Source organism: Drosophila kikkawai, chromosome X (genome assembly GCF_030179895.1).
Source record: "Drosophila kikkawai strain 14028-0561.14 chromosome X, DkikHiC1v2, whole genome shotgun sequence".
Classification (NCBI taxonomy): domain Eukaryota; kingdom Metazoa; phylum Arthropoda; class Insecta; order Diptera; family Drosophilidae; genus Drosophila; species Drosophila kikkawai.
The window spans coordinates 4,280,640-4,307,322 of NC_091733.1; the positions used below are offsets into that span (position 1 = coordinate 4,280,640).

A 26,683-nucleotide genomic window follows, 5' to 3' on the forward strand; every position below is an offset into this window, starting at 1 on the left:
CTTACAAACGCCTCACAAACCATGACGCGCCTAATGGACAAGGTCATACCAGCCAATCTGCGTAACGAGGTTTTTGTTTACTTGGACGATCTGTTGGTGGTGTCGGATAGCTTTGTAACCCACCTAAAGTTGTTAGGCTTAGTAGCTGAACAAGTAAAGATCGCTGGTTTAACTCTTAACGTGGAAAAAAGCCATTTTTGTATGCGATCGGTCAAGTATTTAGGCCACATAGTTGGGGAAGGAGTTATACGGACTGATCCAGATAAAATATCGGCAATGTCGGAATTTCCGCTTCCAAAAAGTTTAAAATCTCTCCGCAGTTTCTTGGAAATGGTAGGCTGGTATCGCAAATTTATCAGTAATTTTGCCTCGGTAGCAGCCCCACTAACTGACTTGCTTAAACCTAAGAAAAAATTTCAGATGACTCCAGAAGGCGAAACGGCCTTTAACCAGCTAAAAACTATGCTATGTTCTGCTCCTGTCTTACGCTGCGCAGATTTCAACAAGCCCTTTTTCGTGCAATGGGGGGAGTCTTGGTACAGAAAACTGAGGAAGGTGACGAATATCCGATTGCATTTGTGTCAAAAAAATTAAACAAGGCACAACGTAACTATTCAGTTACGGAGCAAGAATGTTTAGCCGCTATAGTATGCATAAAACGGTTCAGGCCCTATATCGAAGGACATGAATTTACTGTCATAACCGACCATGCGTCACTTAAATGGCTCATGTCCCAGACCGATTTACATTCTCGTTTAGCTCGGTGGGCACTCAAGCTCCAAGGCTTAAATTTTAAGATAGAGCATCGAAGTGGTAGACTGAACGTTGTACCAGATGCTTTGTCAAGGGTAAACGAGGCCGAGTTAGCATCTATTGATTCGAGCCATGGGTTGTTAGTCGATCTTCAGTCGCCACATTTCAGATCTGAAGAATATGTGAAGAGAGCGAAAAGGGTAGAGGCAAACCAGGCTAATTTGCCAGACTTGAAGGTAGTAGATGATGGACTGCTATATAGAAGATCAGAGCATGCTACTGGCGACCAGCTGCATGATACATTTATTTGGAAGCTTTGGATTCCCGAAGAATTAGTAGCTGAGGTTTTGAAGAAGTCCCACGATGATCCACTTGCTTCACAAGGAGGTGTACACAAAACTTTGAAGAGAATTCGCAGATATTACTTTTGGCCTGGTCTAGTTAATGACGTTAAGTCATACATTCAATCCTGTGAAACTTGTAAAACCACCAAGTATCCAAACAGAACACAGCGACCGCCAATCGGCGTGGCACCAGAATCACAGTGGTTCTTTCAGCGGTTATATGTGGACTTCCTAGGCCCATATTCCAGATCTCGCTCTGGCAATGTGGGAATTTTCATTGTGTTGGATCATTACTCCAAATTTGTATTTCTAAAAGCAGTTAAGAAGCTCTCAGCAGATGTGGTGATAAAATATATGCAACAAGAATTATTCCACACGTTCGGATTCCCAGAGACAATAGTATCGGATAACGGATCACAGTTCAAGGCAGAAGCTTTTCAGAAGTTTCTAAGGGTGTACCAGATATCGCACACCCTTACAGCGGCCTACTCACCGCAGGCGAATGCTTCTGAAAGGGTGAACCGATCAGTCATCGCCGCCATTCGATCGTATTTAAGAGGTGACCAGAAAGATTGGGATGAGCAGCTCAGTAGCATATGTTGTGCTCTTCGTTCGGCAGTTCATTCATCTATAGGGACCACACCGTACTACATGGTATTTGGGCAACACTTTCTCTCATCCGGATCTTCCTACAAATTTTTAAGATCGTTGGGATGTCTGGAGGACAGATCCGCGATGCTGACACGAGAAGATTCTCTGGTCAGAAAGAAGGCTCAAGAAGTCCTGACCAAGCAAAATGCCAAAAATGAGCGCCAATACAATTTGAGGACAAGAGAGGTTGCATACAGCGAAGGGCAAGAAGTATACCGAAAAAATTTCAGAGTAGTTTTCTAACAGGATATAGCTCGAAATTGGGACCAACGTATGTCAAAGCCAGAGTCCGAAAGAAATTAGGGAATTCTTGCTATGAGTTGGAAGATTTACAAGAAAAATTGGTAGGTCGTTTTCACGCCAAAGATCTGAAACAGTAGGCTCAAGGAACTACAAGCTTGAGGGTGATCATCCTTCGGGATTTGAATCCCCAAGTCTGATCTTAGGAGGGGGCATTTGTAGCGCTTGTAGTGTGGCATATGTAGAGTAACGTTAGCGCCATCTAGGAGTCGCTCTGCGAACGGGATTGGGGAAAAAGGAAAGCAGCAAGGAGAGTAACAGACCCTTCTGTCAACTTTCCCTGGCTCTATCTCCCAGGTTCGGCTAGGGGTTACCGCCACTTTTTCGGCGTCTATATCTTTCTTTTCCAATCGCTTCGTCAAAGGCGAAAGTTGTGCTGGGAAGGAATAGTCCCAAGTCTGAGTTTTTTTTACCAGTGCAAACTCAAGCAGCCCGTAGCCAGAGACTGGAAAAGCAAACTTGTGTAAGTTCAGCGTAGCTCTAAGGCCTAGCGGCTTAATTCGAAACTTATTGGAAAAAATTTTAATTTGTGAGCGAAAGTGGTGACAAATAGGCAAAGGCAAACATTGAGTGATTTTAATATATGTGGATCGATTTTAACTGAGTGATTTCTGCCCTGTGACTCGAGTTTTTTTGTGTCGTTTGTCTTGTAAAAAAAAAAAAAAAATTTATTTTTTGATTACCAGGTTTTTCTCAGGAAAGCGCTTTCTTCGAGGAGGACCTCCACTACATTTTGGTGAGCAAGTGATTTTTAACAGAAAAAAAATTGCCAAAGAAATGGCACTGAAACGACAAGTCCAAAATATGTAAATTCAGCCAAAAAAAAAAAATAAGGAGGGAAAAAAAAAGAATGAGAGTCCAAAGGTTAGAAGTGCAAAAAAATATTTAATAACCAATTTGCGTGTTTTTGCTTTCCTCAAATTTTACTTAAATCTTGCAAAAAACAGTCCGATTCGCCTTTGCCAATATAGAAAAAAAATGTAAAGAAAATTTAAAGAGAAAAATTAATAGTAATTCTAGACTAGTTTTTTTGTTCAATTGATTTTATTAAACTTTTCGCATTTGGCCGCATGAATATTTATTATCTATTCTAACTACCTTATCGTACCATTTATGACCATTCTACTTTACATATTTTATATTTTAATATTTTTATATTTGTATGCTTTTATAAGTTTCTATGCTAGGTTTTAATTTGTGTTATTTATTTCGAAATTGTCCAATGAGTCACCCGTATTTTTCTATTAGGTTTTAAATAAAATTATAATGTTTTAATTCCACCGATTTTATTTGACTCGACATGATATGAACCCCTGACACCCCTGCACACCAATGGGACCGCTTAAATATTTATATATCTTTGTGGTAATAAAGCGGTCAAAGGAAGGGAGGGCAATATGAATCTCTACCAACATCTGAGATTTTCTGGTGTGCCGTTTCCGTTTGATTTCCGTAAATTCTGTTTCAAATATGTAGTATTTTGTCCCTTTGTTTTAGCTTGTCCTTTCACGCGAATTCCTTTTGAAATAAATAATGCAAATAGGCGATACGAGAGAAGTAGCAAAGACCTACACCATTAGTCGACGAGCACAGCCGGAGAACATTTCGCGTGAGCGCTTCTTTCGAGTAACACCTTAGCCTGAATAATTATTAATGTTCGTTACATTGCGGAAGTAGAAACTAGAACAGGCCGGTGTATGTTTTTCAAATAAACCTAAACGGTAAACAACATAAAAAGTACGATGAAATTCCATTTAAAAAATAATTGCTTAATATTTTATGGTTTAAACAAATACAGATCCATCTATGCAAAATATATTCAAATTGATCGCATTAAAACCTTTCATCAGGTTTCGCCGAAATCAGTGCTTAAACTTGTTTTTTGAAAAAGTTTATATTGGATGGTGGCGAGCGAATCCTATTCTAAATTTATGATTAATTAAAGGCTTTTCATTTACCCTTTTTTTATTTTATACAGCGGGACGATCGACTACGACCGGAGGATCAGGTGCTGATGCGGGCACTGCGGGATTTTAATATACCCAAAATTGTAACTGATGATGTGCCCGTTTTCATGGGATTAATTGGAGACCTGTTTCCAGCACTTGATGTGCCGCGGAAACGCAATCCAGAGTTTGAATCTGTTATCAAGCGGTCCGCCATAGATCTTAAGCTTCAACCAGAAGATGGATTTATTCTAAAAATAGTTCAGTTAGAGGAGCTTTTTGCCGTTCGTCACTCAGTTTTCATTATCGGCTTTGCTGGCACTGGAAAATCAGAAGTATGGAGGACCTTAAACAAAACATATCAAAACCAAAAGAGAAAAGCTCATTATAATGATCTAAATCCTAAAGCGGTAACGAATGATGAACTTTTCGGCATCGTCAATCCGTCCACGCGTGAGTGGAAGGATGGGCTGTTTTCCATTCTAATGCGTGACCAAGCCAATCTTGGGGGTACAGGCCCGAAATGGATTGTTCTAGATGGGGATATTGACCCCATGTGGATTGAGAGCCTTAACACTGTAATGGATGATAACAAAGTATTAACCTTAGCCAGTAACGAGCGCATTGCACTGACTAAAGAAATGCGTCTTCTTTTTGAAATTGCATCGCTGCGCACAGCAACACCAGCCACAGTGTCAAGAGCAGGCATATTATATATTAATCCGCAGGACTTGGGTTGGACCCCATTTATACAGTCTTGGCTTGGAACTCGTACAAATTCTAGCGAAGTGTCCATGCTTAACGTTCTATTTGATAAGTATGTACCTCCCCTCCTCGAGATCTTTCGGAATCGACTGAAGTCGATAACGCCTATTTCAGATATTGCACGTTTGCAAATGACCTGTTTTCTTTTGGACAGCATGCTAACACCTCAAAATGTACCTAACGATTGTCCAAAAGACTGGTACGAGATTTATTTTGTCTTTTGTATTGTTTGGGGCTTTGGCTCCTCGCTTTTCCAGGACCAGATTATTGATTGGCGAAATGAATTTAGTAAGTGGTTCTTAAACGAATATAAAGCGGTCAAGTTTCCACCCTCTGGAACTATATTTTCCTTCTATATTGACAATGAAACAAAAAAATTTTTGCCGTGGACAAATTTAGTTCCAGATTTCGAGTTAGACATGGACCTGCCTTTGCAGTCAAACTTGGTAAACACAGCAGAGACAACACGTCTCCGATTTTTTATGGATACTCTTATTGAGGCAGACCATCCGTTGATGTTGATTGGACCCTCTGGATCTGGAAAAACAATCTTAATGAATGCTAAGCTCAATGCTCTGCCAACAGACAAATATGCTTTAACAAACGTTCCATTTAACTTTTACACAACATCTGAGATGCTTCAGCGCATTCTAGAAAAACCATTAGAGAAGAAAGCTGGTCGGAACTATGGTCCAATTGGTAACAAGCGAATGATATACTTTGTTGATGATATGAATATGCCAGAGGTAGACAAATACTTCACTGTACAACCACATACATTAATCAGACAGTTTATGGATTATCACCATTGGTATGACAGACAGAAAATGACTTTGCGGGATATACATCAATGCAATTTTGTGGCTTGCATGAATCCTTCGGCAGGTTCATTCACAATAGATCCGCGTCTCCAGCGACACTTTTGCTCCTTTGCTGTAAAGTAAGTTTATAACCGATTTACTTCTCATACTCTATTGTTTTTTGGGCTAAGTGTATTTCTGAAAACTTAGCCGACCTATTCCTGAAATATTATTAGTTTAAATCAAAGAAAAGCTCTTGATAGCTAAGCAAAAAATAAAGAAGGCTTCTTTAACTATAAATATAACTATATAACTACATAACTATATAACTATATAACTATATAACTATATAACTATATAACTATATAACTATATAACTATATAACTATATAACTATATAACTATATAACTATATAACTATATAACTATATAACTATATAACTATATAACTATATAACTATATAACTATATAACTATATAACTATATAAATATATAACTATATAACTATATAACTATATAACTATATAACTATATAACTATATAACTATATAACTATATAACTATATAACTATATAACTATATAACTATATAACTATATAACTATATAACTATATAACTATATAACTATATAACTATATAACTATATAACTATATAACTATATAACTATATAACTATATAACTATATAACTATATAACTATATAACTATATAACTATATAACTATATAACTATATAACTATATAACTATATAACTATATAACTATATAACTATATAACTATATAACTATATAACTATATAACTATATAACTATATAACTATATAACTATATAACTATATAACTATATAACTATATAACTATATAACTATATAACTATATAACTATATAACTATATAACTATATAACTATATAACTATATAACTATATAACTATATAACTATATAACTATATAACTATATAACTATATAACTATATAACTATATAACTATATAACTATATAACTATATAACTATATAACTATATAACTATATAACTATATAACTATATAACTATATAACTATATAACTATATAACTATATAACTATATAACTATATAACTATATAACTATATAACTATATAACTATATAACTATATAACTATATAACTATATAACTATATAACTATATAACTATATAACTATATAACTATATAACTATATAACTATATAACTATATAACTATATAACTATATAACTATATAACTATATAACTATATAACTATATAACTATATAACTATATAACTATATAACTATATAACTATATAACTATATAACTATATAACTATATAACTATATAACTATATAACTATATAACTATATAACTATATAACTATATAACTATATAACTATATAACTATATAACTATATAACTATATAACTATATAACTATATAACTATATAACTATATAACTATATAACTATATAACTATATAACTATATAACTATATAACTATATAACTATATAACTATATAACTATATAACTATATAACTATATAACTATATAACTATATAACTATATAACTATATAACTATATAACTATATAACTATATAACTATATAACTATATAACTATATAACTATATAACTATATAACTATATAACTATATAACTATATAACTATATAACTATATAACTATATAACTATATAACTATATAACTATATAACTATATAACTATATAACTATATAACTATATAACTATATAACTATATAACTATATAACTATATAACTATATAACTATATAACTATATAACTATATAACTATATAACTATATAACTATATAACTATATAACTATATAACTATATAACTATATAACTATATAACTATATAACTATATAACTATATAACTATATAACTATATAACTATATAACTATATAACTATATAACTATATAACTATATAACTATATAACTATATAACTATATAACTATATAACTATATAACTATATAACTATATAACTATATAACTATATAACTATATAACTATATAACTATATAACTATATAACTATATAACTATATAACTATATAACTATATAACTATATAACTATATAACTATATAACTATATAACTATATAACTATATAACTATATAACTATATAACTATATAACTATATAACTATATAACTATATAACTATATAACTATATAACTATATAACTATATAACTATATAACTATATAACTATATAACTATATAACTATATAACTATATAACTATATAACTATATAACTATATAACTATATAACTATATAACTATATAACTATATAACTATATAACTATATAACTATATAACTATATAACTATATAACTATATAACTATATAACTATATAACTATATAACTATATAACTATATAACTATATAACTATATAACTATATAACTATATAACTATATAACTATATAACTATATAACTATATAACTATATAACTATATAACTATATAACTATATAACTATATAACTATATAACTATATAACTATATAACTATATAACTATATAACTATATAACTATATAACTATATAACTATATAACTATATAACTATATAACTATATAACTATATAACTATATAACTATATAACTATATAACTATATAACTATATAACTATATAACTATATAACTATATAACTATATAACTATATAACTATATAACTATATAACTATATAACTATATAACTATATAACTATATAACTATATAACTATATAACTATATAACTATATAACTATATAACTATATAACTATATAACTATATAACTATATAACTATATAACTATATAACTATATAACTATATAACTATATAACTATATAACTATATAACTATATAACTATATAACTATATAACTATATAACTATATAACTATATAACTATATAACTATATAACTATATAACTATATAACTATATAACTATATAACTATATAACTATATAACTATATAACTATATAACTATATAACTATATAACTATATAACTATATAACTATATAACTATATAACTATATAACTATATAACTATATAACTATATAACTATATAACTATATAACTATATAACTATATAACTATATAACTATATAACTATATAACTATATAACTATATAACTATATAACTATATAACTATATAACTATATAACTATATAACTATATAACTATATAACTATATAACTATATAACTATATAACTATATAACTATATAACTATATAACTATATAACTATATAACTATATAACTATATAACTATATAACTATATAACTATATAACTATATAACTATATAACTATATAACTATATAACTATATAACTATATAACTATATAACTATATAACTATATAACTATATAACTATATAACTATATAACTATATAACTATATAACTATATAACTATATAACTATATAACTATATAACTATATAACTATATAACTATATAACTATATAACTATATAACTATATAACTATATAACTATATAACTATATAACTATATAACTATATAACTATATAACTATATAACTATATAACTATATAACTATATAACTATATAACTATATAACTATATAACTATATAACTATATAACTATATAACTATATAACTATATAACTATATAACTATATAACTATATAACTATATAACTATATAACTATATAACTATATAACTATATAACTATATAACTATATAACTATATAACTATATAACTATATAACTATATAACTATATAACTATATAACTATATAACTATATAACTATATAACTATATAACTATATAACTATATAACTATATAACTATATAACTATATAACTATATAACTATATAACTATATAACTATATAACTATATAACTATATAACTATATAACTATATAACTATATAACTATATAACTATATAACTATATAACTATATAACTATATAACTATATAACTATATAACTATATAACTATATAACTATATAACTATATAACTATATAACTATATAACTATATAACTATATAACTATATAACTATATAACTATATAACTATATAACTATATAACTATATAACTATATAACTATATAACTATATAACTATATAACTATATAACTATATAACTATATAACTATATAACTATATAACTATATAACTATATAACTATATAACTATATAACTATATAACTATATAACTATATAACTATATAACTATATAACTATATAACTATATAACTATATAACTATATAACTATATAACTATATAACTATATAACTATATAACTATATAACTATATAACTATATAACTATATAACTATATAACTATATAACTATATAACTATATAACTATATAACTATATAACTATATAACTATATAACTATATAACTATATAACTATATAACTATATAACTATATAACTATATAACTATATAACTATATAACTATATAACTATATAACTATATAACTATATAACTATATAACTATATAACTATATAACTATATAACTATATAACTATATAACTATATAACTATATAACTATATAACTATATAACTATATAACTATATAACTATATAACTATATAACTATATAACTATATAACTATATAACTATATAACTATATAACTATATAACTATATAACTATATAACTATATAACTATATAACTATATAACTATATAACTATATAACTATATAACTATATAACTATATAACTATATAACTATATAACTATATAACTATATAACTATATAACTATATAACTATATAACTATATAACTATATAACTATATAACTATATAACTATATAACTATATAACTATATAACTATATAACTATATAACTATATAACTATATAACTATATAACTATATAACTATATAACTATATAACTATATAACTATATAACTATATAACGATATAACTATATAACTATATAACTATATAACTATATAACTATATAACTATATAACTATATAACTATATAACTATATAACTATATAACTATATAACTATATAACTATATAACTATATAACTATATAACTATATAACTATATAACTATATAACTATATAACTATATAACTATATAACTATATAACTATATAACTATATAACTATATAACTATATAACTATATAACTATATAACTATATAACTATATAACTATATAACTATATAACTATATAACTATATAACTATATAACTATATAACTATATAACTATATAACTATATAACTATATAACTATATAACTATATAACTATATAACTATATAACTATATAACTATATAACTATATAACTATATAACTATATAACTATATAACTATATAACTATATAACTATATAACTATATAACTATATAACTATATAACTATATAACTATATAACTATATAACTATATAACTATATAACTATATAACTATATAACTATATAACTATATAACTATATAACTATATAACTATATAACTATATAACTATATAACTATATAACTATATAACTATATAACTATATAACTATATAACTATATAACTATATAACTATATAACTATATAACTATATAACTATATAACTATATAACTATATAACTATATAACTATATAACTATATAACTATATAACTATATAACTATATAACTATATAACTATATAACTATATAACTATATAACTATATAACTATATAACTATATAACTATATAACTATACAACGATATAACTATATAACTATATAACTATATAACTATATAACTATATAACTATATAACTATATAACTATATAACTATATAACTATATAACTATATAACTATAAAACTATATAACTATATAACTATATAACTATATAACTATATAACTATATAACTATATAACTATATAACTATATAACTATATAACTATATAACTATATAACTATATAACTATATAACTATATAACTATATAACTATATAACTATATAACTATATAACTATATAACTATATAACTATATAACTATATAACTATATAACTATATAACTATATAACTATATAACTATATAACTATATAACTATATAACTATATAACTATATAACTATATAACTATATAACTATATAACTATATAACTATATAACTATATAACTATATAACTATATAACTATATAACTATATAACTATATAACTATATAACTATATAACTATATAACTATATAACTATATAACTATATAACTATATAACTATATAACTATATAACTATATAACTATATAACTATATAACTATATAACTATATAACTATATAACTATATAACTATATAACTATATAACTATATAACTATATAACTATATAACTATATAACTATATAACTATATAACTATATAACTATATAACTATATAACTATATAACTATATAACTATATAACTATATAACTATATAACTATATAACTAGATAACTATATAACTATATAACTATATAACTATATAACTATATAACTATATAACTATATAACTATATAACTATATAACTATATAACTATATAACTATATAACTATATAACTATATAACTATATAACTATATAACTATATAACTATATAACTATATAACTATATAACTATATAACTATATAACTATATAACTATATAACTATATAACTATATAACTATATAACTATATAACTATATAACTATATAACTATATAACTATATAACTATATAACTATATAACTATATAACTATATAACTATATAACTATATAACTATATAACTATATAACTATATAACTATATAACTATATAACTATATAACTATATAACTATATAACTATATAACTATATAACTATATAACTATATAACTATATAACTATATAACTATATAACTATATAACTATATAACTATATAACTATATAACTATATAACTATATAACTATATAACTATATAACTATATAACTATATAACTATATAACTATATAACTATATAACTATATAACTATATAACTATATAACTATATAACTATATAACTATATAACTATATAACTATATAACTATATAACTATATAACTATATAACTATATAACTATATAACTATATAACTATATAACTATATAACTATATAACTATATAACTATATAACTATATAACTATATAACTATATAACTATATAACTATATAACTATATAACTATATAACTATATAACTATATAACTATATAACTATATAACTATACAACTTTATAACTATATAACCATATAACTATATAACTATATAACTATATAACTATATAACTATATAACTATATAACTATATAACTATACAACTATATAAGTATATAACTATATAACTATATAACTATATAACTATATAACTATATAACTATATAACTATATAACTATATAACTATATAACTATATAACTATATAACTATATAACTATATAACTATATAACTATATAACTATATAACTATATAACTATATAACTATATAACTATATAACTATATAACTATATAACTATATAACTATATAACTATATAACTATATAACTATATAACTATATAACTATATAACTATATAACTATATAACTATATAACTATATAACTATATAACTATATAACTATATAACTATATAACTATATAACTATATAACTATATAACTATATAACTATATAACTATATAACTATATAACTATATAACTATATAACTATATAACTATATAACTATATAACTATATAACTATATAACTATATAACTATATAACTATATAACTATATAACTATATAACTATATAACTATATAACTATATAACTATATAACTATATAACTATATAACTATATAACTATATAACTATATAACTATATAACTATATAACTATATAACTATATAACTATATAACTATATAACTATATAACTATATAACTATATAACTATATAACTATATAACTATATAACTATATAACTATATAACTATATAACTATATAACTATATAACTATATAACTATATAACTATATAACTATATAACTATATAACTATATAACTATATAACTATATAACTATATAACTATATAACTAGATAACTATATAACTATATAACTATATAACTATATAACTATATAACTATATAACTATATAACTATATAACTATATAACTATATAACTATATAACTATATAACTATATAACTATATAACTATATAACTATATAACTATATAACTATATAACTATATAACTATATAACTATATAACTATATAACTATATAACTATATAACTATATAACTATATAACTATATAACTTTATAACTATATAACTATATAACTATATAACTATATAACTATATAACTATATAACTATATAACTATATAACTATATAACTATATAACTATATAACTATATAACTATATAACTATATAACTATATAACTATATAACTATATAACTATATAACTATATAACTATATAACTATATAACTATATAACTATATAACTATATAACTATATAACTATATAACTATATAACTATATAACTATATAACTATATAACTATATAACTATATAACTATATAACTATATAACTATATAACTATATAACTATATAACTATATAACTATATAACTATATAACTATATAACTATATAACTATATAACTATATAACTATATAACTATATAACTATATAACTATATAACTATATAACTATATAACTATATAACTATATAACTATATAACTATATAACTATATAACTATATAACTATATAACTATATAACTATATAACTATATAACTATATAACTATATAACTATATAACTATATAACTATATAACTATATAACTATATAACTATATAACTATATAACTATATAACTATATAACTATATAACTATATAACTATATAACTATATAACTATATAACTATATAACTATATAACTATATAACTATATAACTATATAACTATATAACTATATAACTATATAACTATATAACTATATAACTATATAACTATATAACTATATAACTATATAACTATATAACTATATAACTATATAACTATATAACTATATAACTATATAACTATATAACTATATAACTATATAACTATATAACTATATAACTATATAACTATATAACTATATAACTATATAACTATATAACTATATAACTATATAACTATATAACTATATAACTATATAACTATATAACTATATAACTATATAACTATATAACTATATAACTATATAACTATATAACTATATAACTATATAACTATATAACTATATAACTATATAACTATATAACTATATAACTATATAACTATATAACTATATAACTATATAACTATATAACTATATAACTATATAACTATATAACTATATAACTATATAACTATATAACTATATAACTATATAACTATATAACTATATAACTATATAACTATATAACTATATAACTATATAACTATATAACTATATAACTATATAACTATATAACTATATAACTATATAACTATATAACTATATAACTATATAACTATATAACTATATAACTATATAACTATATAACTATATAACTATATAACTATATAACTATATAACTATATAACTATATAACTATATAACTATATAACTATATAACTATATAACTATATAACTATATAACTATATAACTATATAACTATATAACTATATAACTATATAACTATATAACTATATAACTATATAACTATATAACTATATAACTATATAACTATATAACTATATAACTATATAACTATATAACTATATAACTATATAACTATATAACTATATAACTATATAACTATATAACTATATAACTATATAACTATATAACTATATAACTATATAACTATATAACTATATAACTATATAACTATATAACTATATAACTATATAACTATATAACTATATAACTATATAACTATATAACTATATAACTATATAACTATATAACTATATAACTATATAACTATATAACTATATAACTATATAACTATATAACTATATAACTATATAACTATATAACTATATAACTATATAACTATATAACTATATAACTATATAACTATATAACTATATAACTATATAACTATATAACTATATAACTATATAACTATATAACTATATAACTATATAACTATATAACTATATAACTATATAACTATATAACTATATAACTATATAACTATATAACTATATAACTATATAACTATATAACTATATAACTATATAACTATATAACTATATAACTATATAACTATATAACTATATAACTATATAACTATATAACTATATAACTATATAACTATATAACTATATAACTATATAACTATATAACTATATAACTATATAACTATATAACTATATAACTATATAACTATATAACTATATAACTATATAACTATATAACTATATAACTATATAACTATATAACTATATAACTATATAACTATATAACTATATAACTATATAACTATATAACTATATAACTATATAACTATATAACTATATAACTATATAACTATATAACTATATAACTATATAACTATATAACTATATAACTATATAACTATATAACTATATAACTATATAACTATATAACTATATAACTATATAACTATATAACTATATAACTATATAACTATATAACTATATAACTATATAACTATATAACTATATAACTATATAACTATATAACTATATAACTATATAACTATATAACTATATAACTATATAACTATATAACTATATAACTATATAACTATATAACTATATAACTATATAACTATATAACTATATAACTATATAACTATATAACTATATAACTATATAACTATATAACTATATAACTATATAACTATATAACTATATAACTATATAACTATATAACTATATAACTATATAACTATATAACTATATAACTATATAACTATATAACTATATAACTATATAACTATATAACTATATAACTATATAACTATATAACTATATAACTATATAACTATATAACTATATAACTATATAACTATATAACTATATAACTATATAACTATATAACTATATAACTATATAACTATATAACTATATAACTATATAACTATATAACTATATAACTATATAACTATATAACTATATAGCTATATAACTATATAACTATATAACTATATAACTATATAGCTATATAGCTATATAACTATATAACTATATAACTATATAACTATATAATATGAATATGCCAGAGGTAGACAAAACTGTAACATTTGACTTTTTTTACATTTGGCTTAAGCATATGTTTCTCCTTCAATCGAAGTTTTTTAATTTTTATGAAACACTAGTAAGCCCGACGAACTCCGTTACGCCAACTTCGGCAAATTATCCGTTTAATTGAAAAGCTCTTTGGTAAACCACATTTTTGTGATGTGTTGTGGTTAATGGAATTATCTAGGCACCAAATATCCCCTGGGATGTTAAAATCACCAAGAACTACTAACTAAGTGGTCCCTATCCGAAAGTCTTTTAGAGACCAACTGAATAGCGGAAAGATGGTTTCAATAAATAGGAATGTCCGACAATGGAGGAATGTAGGAACATGTCTGATAGGCCGATCTAGCCGATATACTGTGAACACAGCTTGAAAAACTTCGGAGCTCAGAATCTCCTGCTTTAACCAGGTTTCTGTAAACACAAATCTTGGGAAGCAAATGTGATACTATTATAGTACAATTTAGGAAGCTTACTGCGTAAGCCTCTAGCATTCTGATAGGAGATACCAAGGAAGTTTGTTAGTTTTTTGGGACGGAATTGGAAGACGTAGAAGGCGCAATGGTGAAATCGGGCCTAGGAAGAGTAATTCCAACTGTCCTTTTTTTCTCTTCCTTTGCTTTGAATTCCTTGACAATCACATGATTTGGTCAGATTTGGACAGTGCGTAGTTTGTCAAAGAATTCCTCAGGAACATTTACTTCGAAATATGAAACTGTCTTGTTGGTGGTATTGCCATAAGGGGTTTTTTCAAGGCAGGCTGATTATCCGCCTTACCAATTTCAGATTTGGGCAACACCGAGAGCACGGTGTCTTTCGAGACACATTCAGATACGGAATCTTTTCTAGCACTCGATCTCCGGATTCTTAAAATTTGTCCTGAGGTCGAGGGCTATGTCGAGGGAGGCTGCTCTTGAGAGCGTGCCACGCTGGTTGGAGTCCGCCTAGATTCTGCATACCAGTTGATCTTCGTGTGCTCACTCGTTGTCTCAATCGGGCATTTTTCCTTACTACATTTCGTTTTTCCTGGCTTAAGTTCTGTGAATACACTTGTTGCTGGCTTGCATGCCTTGTGCGTAGACCGATGTTCAAACGTCGTGCTCTAGGCATTTTGGAATATAGGCAGAGCGGTTAATTTAACCTCAAATCCACATATTTTACACAGTTAAACTTACCACCTTAAATACAAATGCTGGTTAACAATTGAAATGTAAGAAGAGGAATACCTTTTTTTTGCAAAACCGTGAAAATCGGTTCGTGCGTTCTGGAGTTATGTATATGATCTGGGTCTATAGGCAAAGTGGTTAATTTAACCTCAAATCCGCATAATTTACACAGTTTAACTCACCACCTTATCTGTTGCAATTATTCTTGAAAAATCGGCTGAAATATATGAGGTTAAGTCCGAAGAAGAGGACACTAAGCTTGCCTCAAATGCTACAAATTCCCAAGGCTCAGATGCACCATTTGTTTTAGTAAACCATTCGAAAGTGCCCAATAGCTGAGAATATTCCCACCGCTGCAGCAAATATCCGATACAAAACCAGAGGTACCTTTACAAAATCTTCTTGACCTCACAGCATCTCGGATTACATGCCTGCAAGAAGACGTTATTTTAAGCGTTATGAAAGATCAAGGCACGGAATTCCTAACTGCAGATCTTATTTTTAGGTATGGGTTTGTTTGATGGCAGCTCTGGGCAGTCAAACTACACGCAAGGATACGTGTCAGAGCATCCCATTACTAGCGATTCAAGTATTTTTGCTACGACTGTAACACCACTAAAACTTGTGAATGCATCCAACAACGTGTTGTGGAATAACAGGACACCACAATCAATTTGATTTTGTCGTCCCTTAAAATTAGCTTTCATGAAGGAGTCGAAAGAACTCATACTTCAAGAAAATGAATCGCTGAAAAATGAGATACTTAATTTTGTAACGTCCTGTCGTCCACGGGTAGTCAGCGGGACGTCCAGGGTCTGTGCAGATATATTTATTTGGTTCAGGCGTGGTTGCTGTAAGAGATTCCGACCCAGATTCCCAGAGTAGAACGCTAGAGGATTATGCCGTAAATGTATCTTAATGTTTATTTACGTAAAAGGTACAATAATAATAATTCAATAATTTCATGCCGGATCTCGATTCTGGGGTACGCCGTAGTTCCGATTCGTCCTCGTCCCGAGTGCGGCTGTCCGATAGGAGGGATACCGATAGTCCTGCCAGGGTATGGGCCTTTAAAGCCACCCGATAGCGAATGCGTTTGGACTCGAAAGTCTGCAGATTCGGACTCGAAAGTCAGCTCGAAGACGTTTGGACTCGAAAGTCTGCAGATTCGGACTCGAAAGTCAGCAGAGACGTTTGGACTCGAAAGTCTGCAGATTCGGACTCGAAAGTCAGCCGAGAGAAGTGGACTCGAAAGTCGGCAGTGTTTCGGACTCGCAAGTCAGCCGAGAGAATCGGACTCGAAAGTCGGCAGTGTTTTGGACTCGAAAGTCAGCAGAGAGAATTGGACTCGAAAGTCGGCAGTGTTTTGGACTCGAAAGTCGTCAGAGATTGGACTCGCAAGTCAGCAGAGATCCTAACTACAATTTATAAATAGGAACCAGAGTTCCCAAAAAGTGACTTCGCTGCTAACTACTAGGGAGGTGAACTCGACCCAATCGCAGTCGGCTGCTAAGTGATTACTCCAGGGCCGTGGTCCGCTTTATATAGGCCCTGGCGCGGCTTCAGTGTGGCCAGAGTCCTGTGCGGGATTTTCCCCGAATAGTGTGGCCAGCCTCCGTTCGGTCCAGTGTGACCCTCCTTCAAGATCGGTGGCGCGCGCGCGCATTCAATTCAAATTATCTCCATAATGTTCCTGATCCATTTCCTTATGTCCCTAATTGCTCCTATTTTGTTATATCTCCTACTATTAAGATATATTGTGCGCGTACAAGCGTCACAATTTAAAGTCGTAAAATTCTCATAAGTCAAGGAAAAGTTGTATACATAAAATGTCGACTATACCTAACAGTTATCGACGGGAAGGTATTAAACGCATTGACGGGAACGAACTCATCCCAAACTTGTCCAATTTGTGGATCTAAGCCAAAGGATTTTCTGAACAATAAGAACTTTAAATGCGTAAAGTTTCATTCAGTTTTGAGTAACCTTAACTTTGGATTAAGTCCTCTGCACTGTTGGATTCGGTTATTTGAATTCATATTGCACGCAGGCTATAAATGCCAAGTAAAAAAATTGAGAATTTACAACCAAGAAGACAAGAGAATAGTTGCTTAAAGAAAAGCATACGTGCAAGCCTTGTTTTGGAAACAGATGTCACTGAAAGTTGATCAACCGAAAGTTGGCGGCTTTGGCAGCACAAATGATGGAAACACCGCTCGTCGTGCTTTCAGTTACCCAACAAAATGTTCTGAAATTACAGGAATAGGCGTACAGCTTATTTCAAATCTAAGGACTATTTTAATTTGCCCCTCAGCTGCCCATTAATGTTGGAAAGTTTCAGAGCTTCTGCTATAAAACCGCGGAAATTATTATTGACGAGTATCCTTGGCTGCCAATAATATAATAATTTTTATGATGTATTTCAAAGAGCAATGGACACATCAGATCCTATTATTTCTTCAGTAAACAAGGAGCTGAAGAGTCGCATGCGAAGAGCGACTGCTACACGCCAACAAAATACACAAAATGTGTATTTTAATTCAAAAACTACTCCAGATGTATTTTTTGCCAAAGCAGCCAGATCTTCTTTTGGTCCGCTAAATGCTCCCACGGGCATCTCCTACGCCGAAGCTCTACGGACAGGTATGCAAAATCCACTCCCCTCAAACTCAGTAAATGCTCAGCAGACCCCAGGGCAGCCACAAAACAACCTGGAATCCATGATGGTGACCATGCAACAAAGTATGATGGAACTCATGTCATTTATGAAAACGACCATGCAAACGCTCGTCCAAAATCAGAATATGGTGATACAGCTGCTCGTAACACAACAGTCAAAATAATCAATGTCAAATCTACGTATATCCACGTGGAATGCCAACGGCGTCTCACGGCATAAACTTGAACTAACACAATTTCTAAACGAAAACCACATCGACGCCATGCTACTGGTTGAAACGCACCTCACAAGCAGATACAACTTTCATATAAGAGGTTATACCTTCCACCGCACAGATCATCCAGATGGTAAAGCCCACGGCGGGACCGGCATCCTTATCAGAGAACGCATCAAACACCACTTCCACCAAAGGTTTGCAACAAATTACCTGCAAGCTACGTCCATAAAAGTGCAGTCAGGTAACGGCAACCTTTGCATTGCTGCTGTCTACTGCCCACCTCGCTTTACAATCTCTGAAGGTCAATTCATGGATTTTTACAATCCCACGAAATTTAATAAACGCCAAGGCCCTTCCAGACCTTTCTTCAGATCACTCGCCGCTTTTGATAACCCTCCTTCAAAGCCCAGAAACTACGGATCGCCCCTATAGGCTGACGTCGCACAGAACCAATTGGATGAAATACAAAAAGTATGTGAGTTCCCACATTGAGCTAGCCCCCCAGCTCAATACTGAAACCGACATCGACTCCTCCACCTACGCACTGGAAGAGGTACTTGTGACTGCAGCCAGAATCTCAACACCACAACAGACGGACGTGCAAAAAATCAAATTCAAAACGAACCAGCAATTTGAATAGCTTATCCAAGAAAAGAGGCGTCTGCGACGGGCGTGGCAAACCAATAGATCGCCATGCTCAAAGCAACGTCTAAATGAAGCCACACGCAAACTAAGCCGGGCCCTGAAGCAAGATGCCGAAAAAGCACAATTAAGATATATTGAAAAACTCTCGCCAACCAGCACAAAGCATCCCTTATGGAGAGCTCACCCAAATTTAAGCTCACCGGCTGAAACTATCATCCCGGTAAGAAAGTCATCTGGTTGCTGGGCCCGCAGCGACAAAGACAGAGCCGAAACTTTTGCCTCACATCTCCAGGGCGTTTTCCAGCCGAACCCTGCTGCAAATCCATTTGAACTACCGCAAATCCACACTGAAACGGAATCTACTCCAGCATCATTTCGTCCGAACGAGATAACGAAGGTCATCAGGGAACTGAAGCCGAAAAAGGCTCCCGGCGATGACCTAATAACTCAAAAAATGATAATTGAACTTCCGAATTGTGCTATTGAGGTCATCTGTAAAATCTTCAATGGGATCATAAGTCTCGGCCACTACCCAACTAAATGGAAAAAATCTATAATTATAATGATACCGAAGCCCGGAAAAGACCACACGATTCCATCATCCTACCGACCAATAAGTCTACTATCATGCTTGTCCAAGTTATTTGAAAAATGCCTACTAAAGCGCATAATTCCTTATCTGGGAGCTCACAACATCATCCCAGCTCATCAATTTGGCTTCAGAGAAAAACATGGAACTATCGAGCAAGTTAACAGAATAACATCAGAAATTCGCACAGCCTTCGAGCATCGAGAATATTGCAGCGCGATATTTCTCGACGTTTCTCAAGCATTCGACCGCGTCTGGCTCAACGGCCTCATGCACAAAATAAAAACACTCTTGCCGGTATACACACACAAATTACTTGAGTCGTATCTCTACAACAGAGTCTTCGCAGTGAGGTGCAACGCAACAACATCCGGCACCTATTCAATCGAAGCTGGAGTCCCACAAGGAAGTGCACTTGGGCCTACCCTATTTGTTCTATACACAGCGGATATCCCCACAAGCGACCAGCTAACATTATCCACTTTCGCTGATGACACTGCGATCCTCAGCCGTTCCAGATGCCCAGTCCGTGCAACAGCCCAGCTCGCCAGCCACCTCAAGGTAGTCGAGATGTGGCTATCTGATTGGCGTATTAAAATAAATGAACAAAAGTGTAAGCACGTAACGTTCACCCTCAACAGACAAACATGCCCTCCGCTCTACCTGAACAGCACGCAGATCCACGAAGTCAACGTGGTAACGTACCTGGGCGTCCACCTGGACCGACGCCTGACATGGCGAAGACATATTGAATGCAAGAAACTTCATACAAAACTAAAAGCCAGCAGCCTCCACTGGCTCATAAACTCCCGATCGCCCCTGTGTCTGGACTACAAGGTCCTGCTCTACAACTCCACACTAAAGCCAATATGAACGTATGGCTCCCAGCTCTGGGGGAACGCGTGCAGTACCAATCTAGACATCATACAGCGCGCCCAATCAAAAATCCTGAGAACTATCACTGGGGCACCATGGTATATTCGCAACGAAAACATCCACAGGGATCTCGGCATTCCTGCAGTTAAGAACGAAATAGAAAAACAAGAAGCGTCCTACAAGGAAAAACTCTCCACCCATCCAAATCCTTTAGCAAGGGACTTGATACGAGTTTCCAGAAGAAGCCGCCTACTACGTAACGACCATCCAACCCAGCCATAATTATTCAGGGCCATTTACTCAGTACCAGTCTCATGACTGCTAGTTAGGTAGTATTGTAAGATTTGATACACTTATTGTTAGTCTCATAAATGAGAAGATTCAATAAATAAAAGCAAAGCCTAAAAAAAAAAAAAAAAAAAAAAAAAAAAAGTAAACCCCCAAAGAATAGGAACAAAAAAGCTTTGCATCCCAGAAGAGGTAACAAGATAATTAACCTGCGAGTTAAACAGCACAGAAGAAAGAAAAATTTTTTTTTTAATTTTATTTTAGGGCAGGACCATGCCCATTTTCCTGAAATATATTACTATTTGTATTATTAAAATATATCAAAAAAAGAAGAGACGCGAGAGCTTACGACGACGACGAAAAATAAGTTAAAACAATTGAAAACTATTACAAACTATTCTAAAAACATGTAACCGATTCACTTTATTCTAAACTAAACTATTTACTGTAAAATACCATTAAATACTATAATAAAACTTAAAATTAGTGGGAGTTCTTATTTAAAAAGGAAACCAATCCCACAAATATGGGGGCTCAACCTATGTGATAAAGTGCGATTAAAAGACGATGAAAAACTGATCTAAAAGGACGAAAAATTGATTTAAAGTGTTCAAATTTCGAGTGGAGGAATTCTGAAATTCAAAACGAAGACGACGCTACACACACATCTCCAGCAAGCACTTGAAAGATCGTAATTATCTTGAGGAGTCTTTTTCGACTCATCAAAATGATGAAAAAAAGATTTGTCTTATGCGCGACTAATAAATGACTCGAAAATGACTCCAAAAAGAGTCGTAAATGACCTTTAAATACGATTTATAAAATAGCAAAACAAAATTGTAAAGAAATCGAAAATTGATCATCCAGATGATTGAAATGAGATTATTTTTTGCATTCGGTCAGAGAACTTGGCGAGCCTAATCGCGCGCTCTCCCATTTACGTGCATTGTGATATCTGCCTTATCTCGTTTATCTTTTTTAAGCGGTACTTTTCGCAAAATTTGAATCGTTTGCTCTTATGTTCTGCATTTTTAAGCTAAGTTTTAGTAACTTGCTAAGCTTAGTGAGAATAGGTAATGTGTGCCAAAGATCGTGTATCAAGAAGAAGGCGATTGGAATACTTAAGTTTTTAGTGATATTATTTGTTAAATTTGAATTATTATTATTTCATATAAAAATATATATACCAATAAAAAATACAGCAACAAAATATTATGAAATATTTAATTTATTTTCACTTCTAATATGCCTCGAAGAAGAGTCCCTAATTACTATAAATGGGACTCAAAAATGATTCCCTTATTGCTACAAATATGACTTGCAAACGTTCAAATTTCGATTCAAATATGACTCGAAAAAGAGTCCCCTCTTGGCAAAAAGAGGAGTGGGAAACGACTCTTCCAGAAGAGTCGCGGCTAGGGGTCCATTTTCTCCCGAAGACAGCGTCATTTATTATCAGAAAATGAGCGCTTATATGCTTATTTTAATCAGAAAGGGGAGTCGATGACTGACAGTTAGTTGGGATTTTCACAAAGCAAATAATTGAGGTTAAAATTTTTCCACAATGTTAACAAAACGTTTTGCAGCTATTAGAGCCCCTATGAAGATCCAACGTGATCAGCGGAGCACGGGAGATTTGTTTTTTACCTGAACCTGATTTGTTTTTACCCTGTCACCAGCCGCTGGCCGGCCAGTCGCACTTGTGCGAAAACAAACTTTGTCAAATATATTGGTCACCACGAGCACTTGCACTTCCGATTTGCCATCTAGGCTAACACAGGTATTTATGCCACCATTGTGGACTTGTCTATATGGGGGTAATTGCAATTTAGTTGATTTTTTCTCAGGAGCTGTACGTATGCACATTCGTTCACGTCGGTGTGCCAGAGCGAGTGATTGGATAAAATCAAAATAAAATTATAAAATGTTTAATTGTAATAAAAGTAAAGTAAAGAAAAACAAACTGTAATACTGAAAATATGTAAGATTGTAAATATGTTAAGATTGTAATTAAGTTATAACATTAAGACAGAGATAGAGTGCATTAAGTCAGCACGGCCGAGTTGTAACAGAACAGGAAATGTAATCATGATCTGGTCACACTTTCGTTGAGCTTCGCTTTCTGAGAGAGCAGGTCACTCTCTTTCTCAGAGAGCGCTGCTTATAAATTTCGGAGGTTGAAATTCACGCTGCCAGCGAGCAGCAGATAATTATTTTATGAGAAGCCAAAAAAACAAAGACGTAGATTGAAAAGACGGAATAAACAGGAAATAAAGAAAACTGAATAAAATAACATACATATACCACAATATTCACCAGGCGACACGTACAAATAGATAAAATATTGGGAACAACAATTACAACGCAATACTAAACCGAGAAAGTATTAGAAAATACAACGAAACAACAAAACAAAATGTTTATTTTTGTATTTTTATTTTATTTTATAAAATGTTAGAATAGCTTTGTAAAACTAAAACTAACAAAAACAAAAACACTACAATTAAAACACAACACAACATTAAAAACTAAATAAAAATTACATCATTATCTCGTTGACTTTTTTTACCAACATGCTTGGAAACAACCATGGCCGTCGACTATTCCACATTTTCGAGCTTGAGAACTTAAAAGATCACTTTTACTAATGGAAATAAATAGTTTACTTAGTAGTCGATTGATGTTTATTCCACACCACCACTTTGGCACGTAGTTGTTTGTACGTGTTTTGAATGTTGTGTTATAGTCACAAGTTTATTTTATTTTTTTTTTCGCGGTGTTACGCTTTTACCTCCCGCCCAACCGACCGAGGGCCACAGCCGTGTGTAGACGCGTTAGACTGAAAGAAAATAAAAGAACGAAGAAGAACTACGAGCAAATTCTAAAAGTATTAAGGTTTGAAGACTGGGTTGATTGGATTAATAACCTTATCACTATTTACAATAAAATCATAGAGGCGGTTGTAATCATGTATTTTAAACTCCCGTTTTCAGTGATTTATGATTATGATTTTGCCAAAAAGTTCTTTAGTTACATGTTAAGCGTTTTAATGACTTTGTGATAGATGTGGCCACTATAAACTTAAATGACTACGAACCACAGAATTACGATTAATTCTAAGCCAACAATTTATTTTTTCAGCCCTCCAAGTCAAGACGCCTTGTTCCACATCCTCAACTCTATATTGTCACAGCACTTGGAAAATCCGTCGCAAAAATTCGATAGGTCAGTTGTAAAGTTATGCGAAAGCATGGTAACTACAGCTATCACGCTCCATATGAAGGTGGCTTCGTCTTTTTTACCAACTGCCATAAAGTTCCACTACAACTTTAATCTTCGAGATATTGCAAACATATTTACGGTAAGACAAAAGAAATTTTTTTTTAATTTGCAACCCTAATATGCTATTT

General features: G+C 28.9%; 1 protein-coding gene across 1 annotated transcript in view; it reads left to right on the top strand.

Moving 5' to 3' along the window:
- The window catches only part of kl-5 (male fertility factor kl5), an 871,112-nt gene that overhangs the window by 683,081 nt on the left and 161,348 nt on the right, over positions 1-26,683 (top strand). The window contains exons 14-15 of the mRNA XM_070288586.1: positions 4,027-5,699; positions 26,415-26,634. Of these exons, the coding sequence (XP_070144687.1) occupies positions 4,027-5,699; positions 26,415-26,634 (1,893 nt within the window). The remainder of the gene's footprint in view (positions 1-4,026; positions 5,700-26,414; positions 26,635-26,683) is intronic.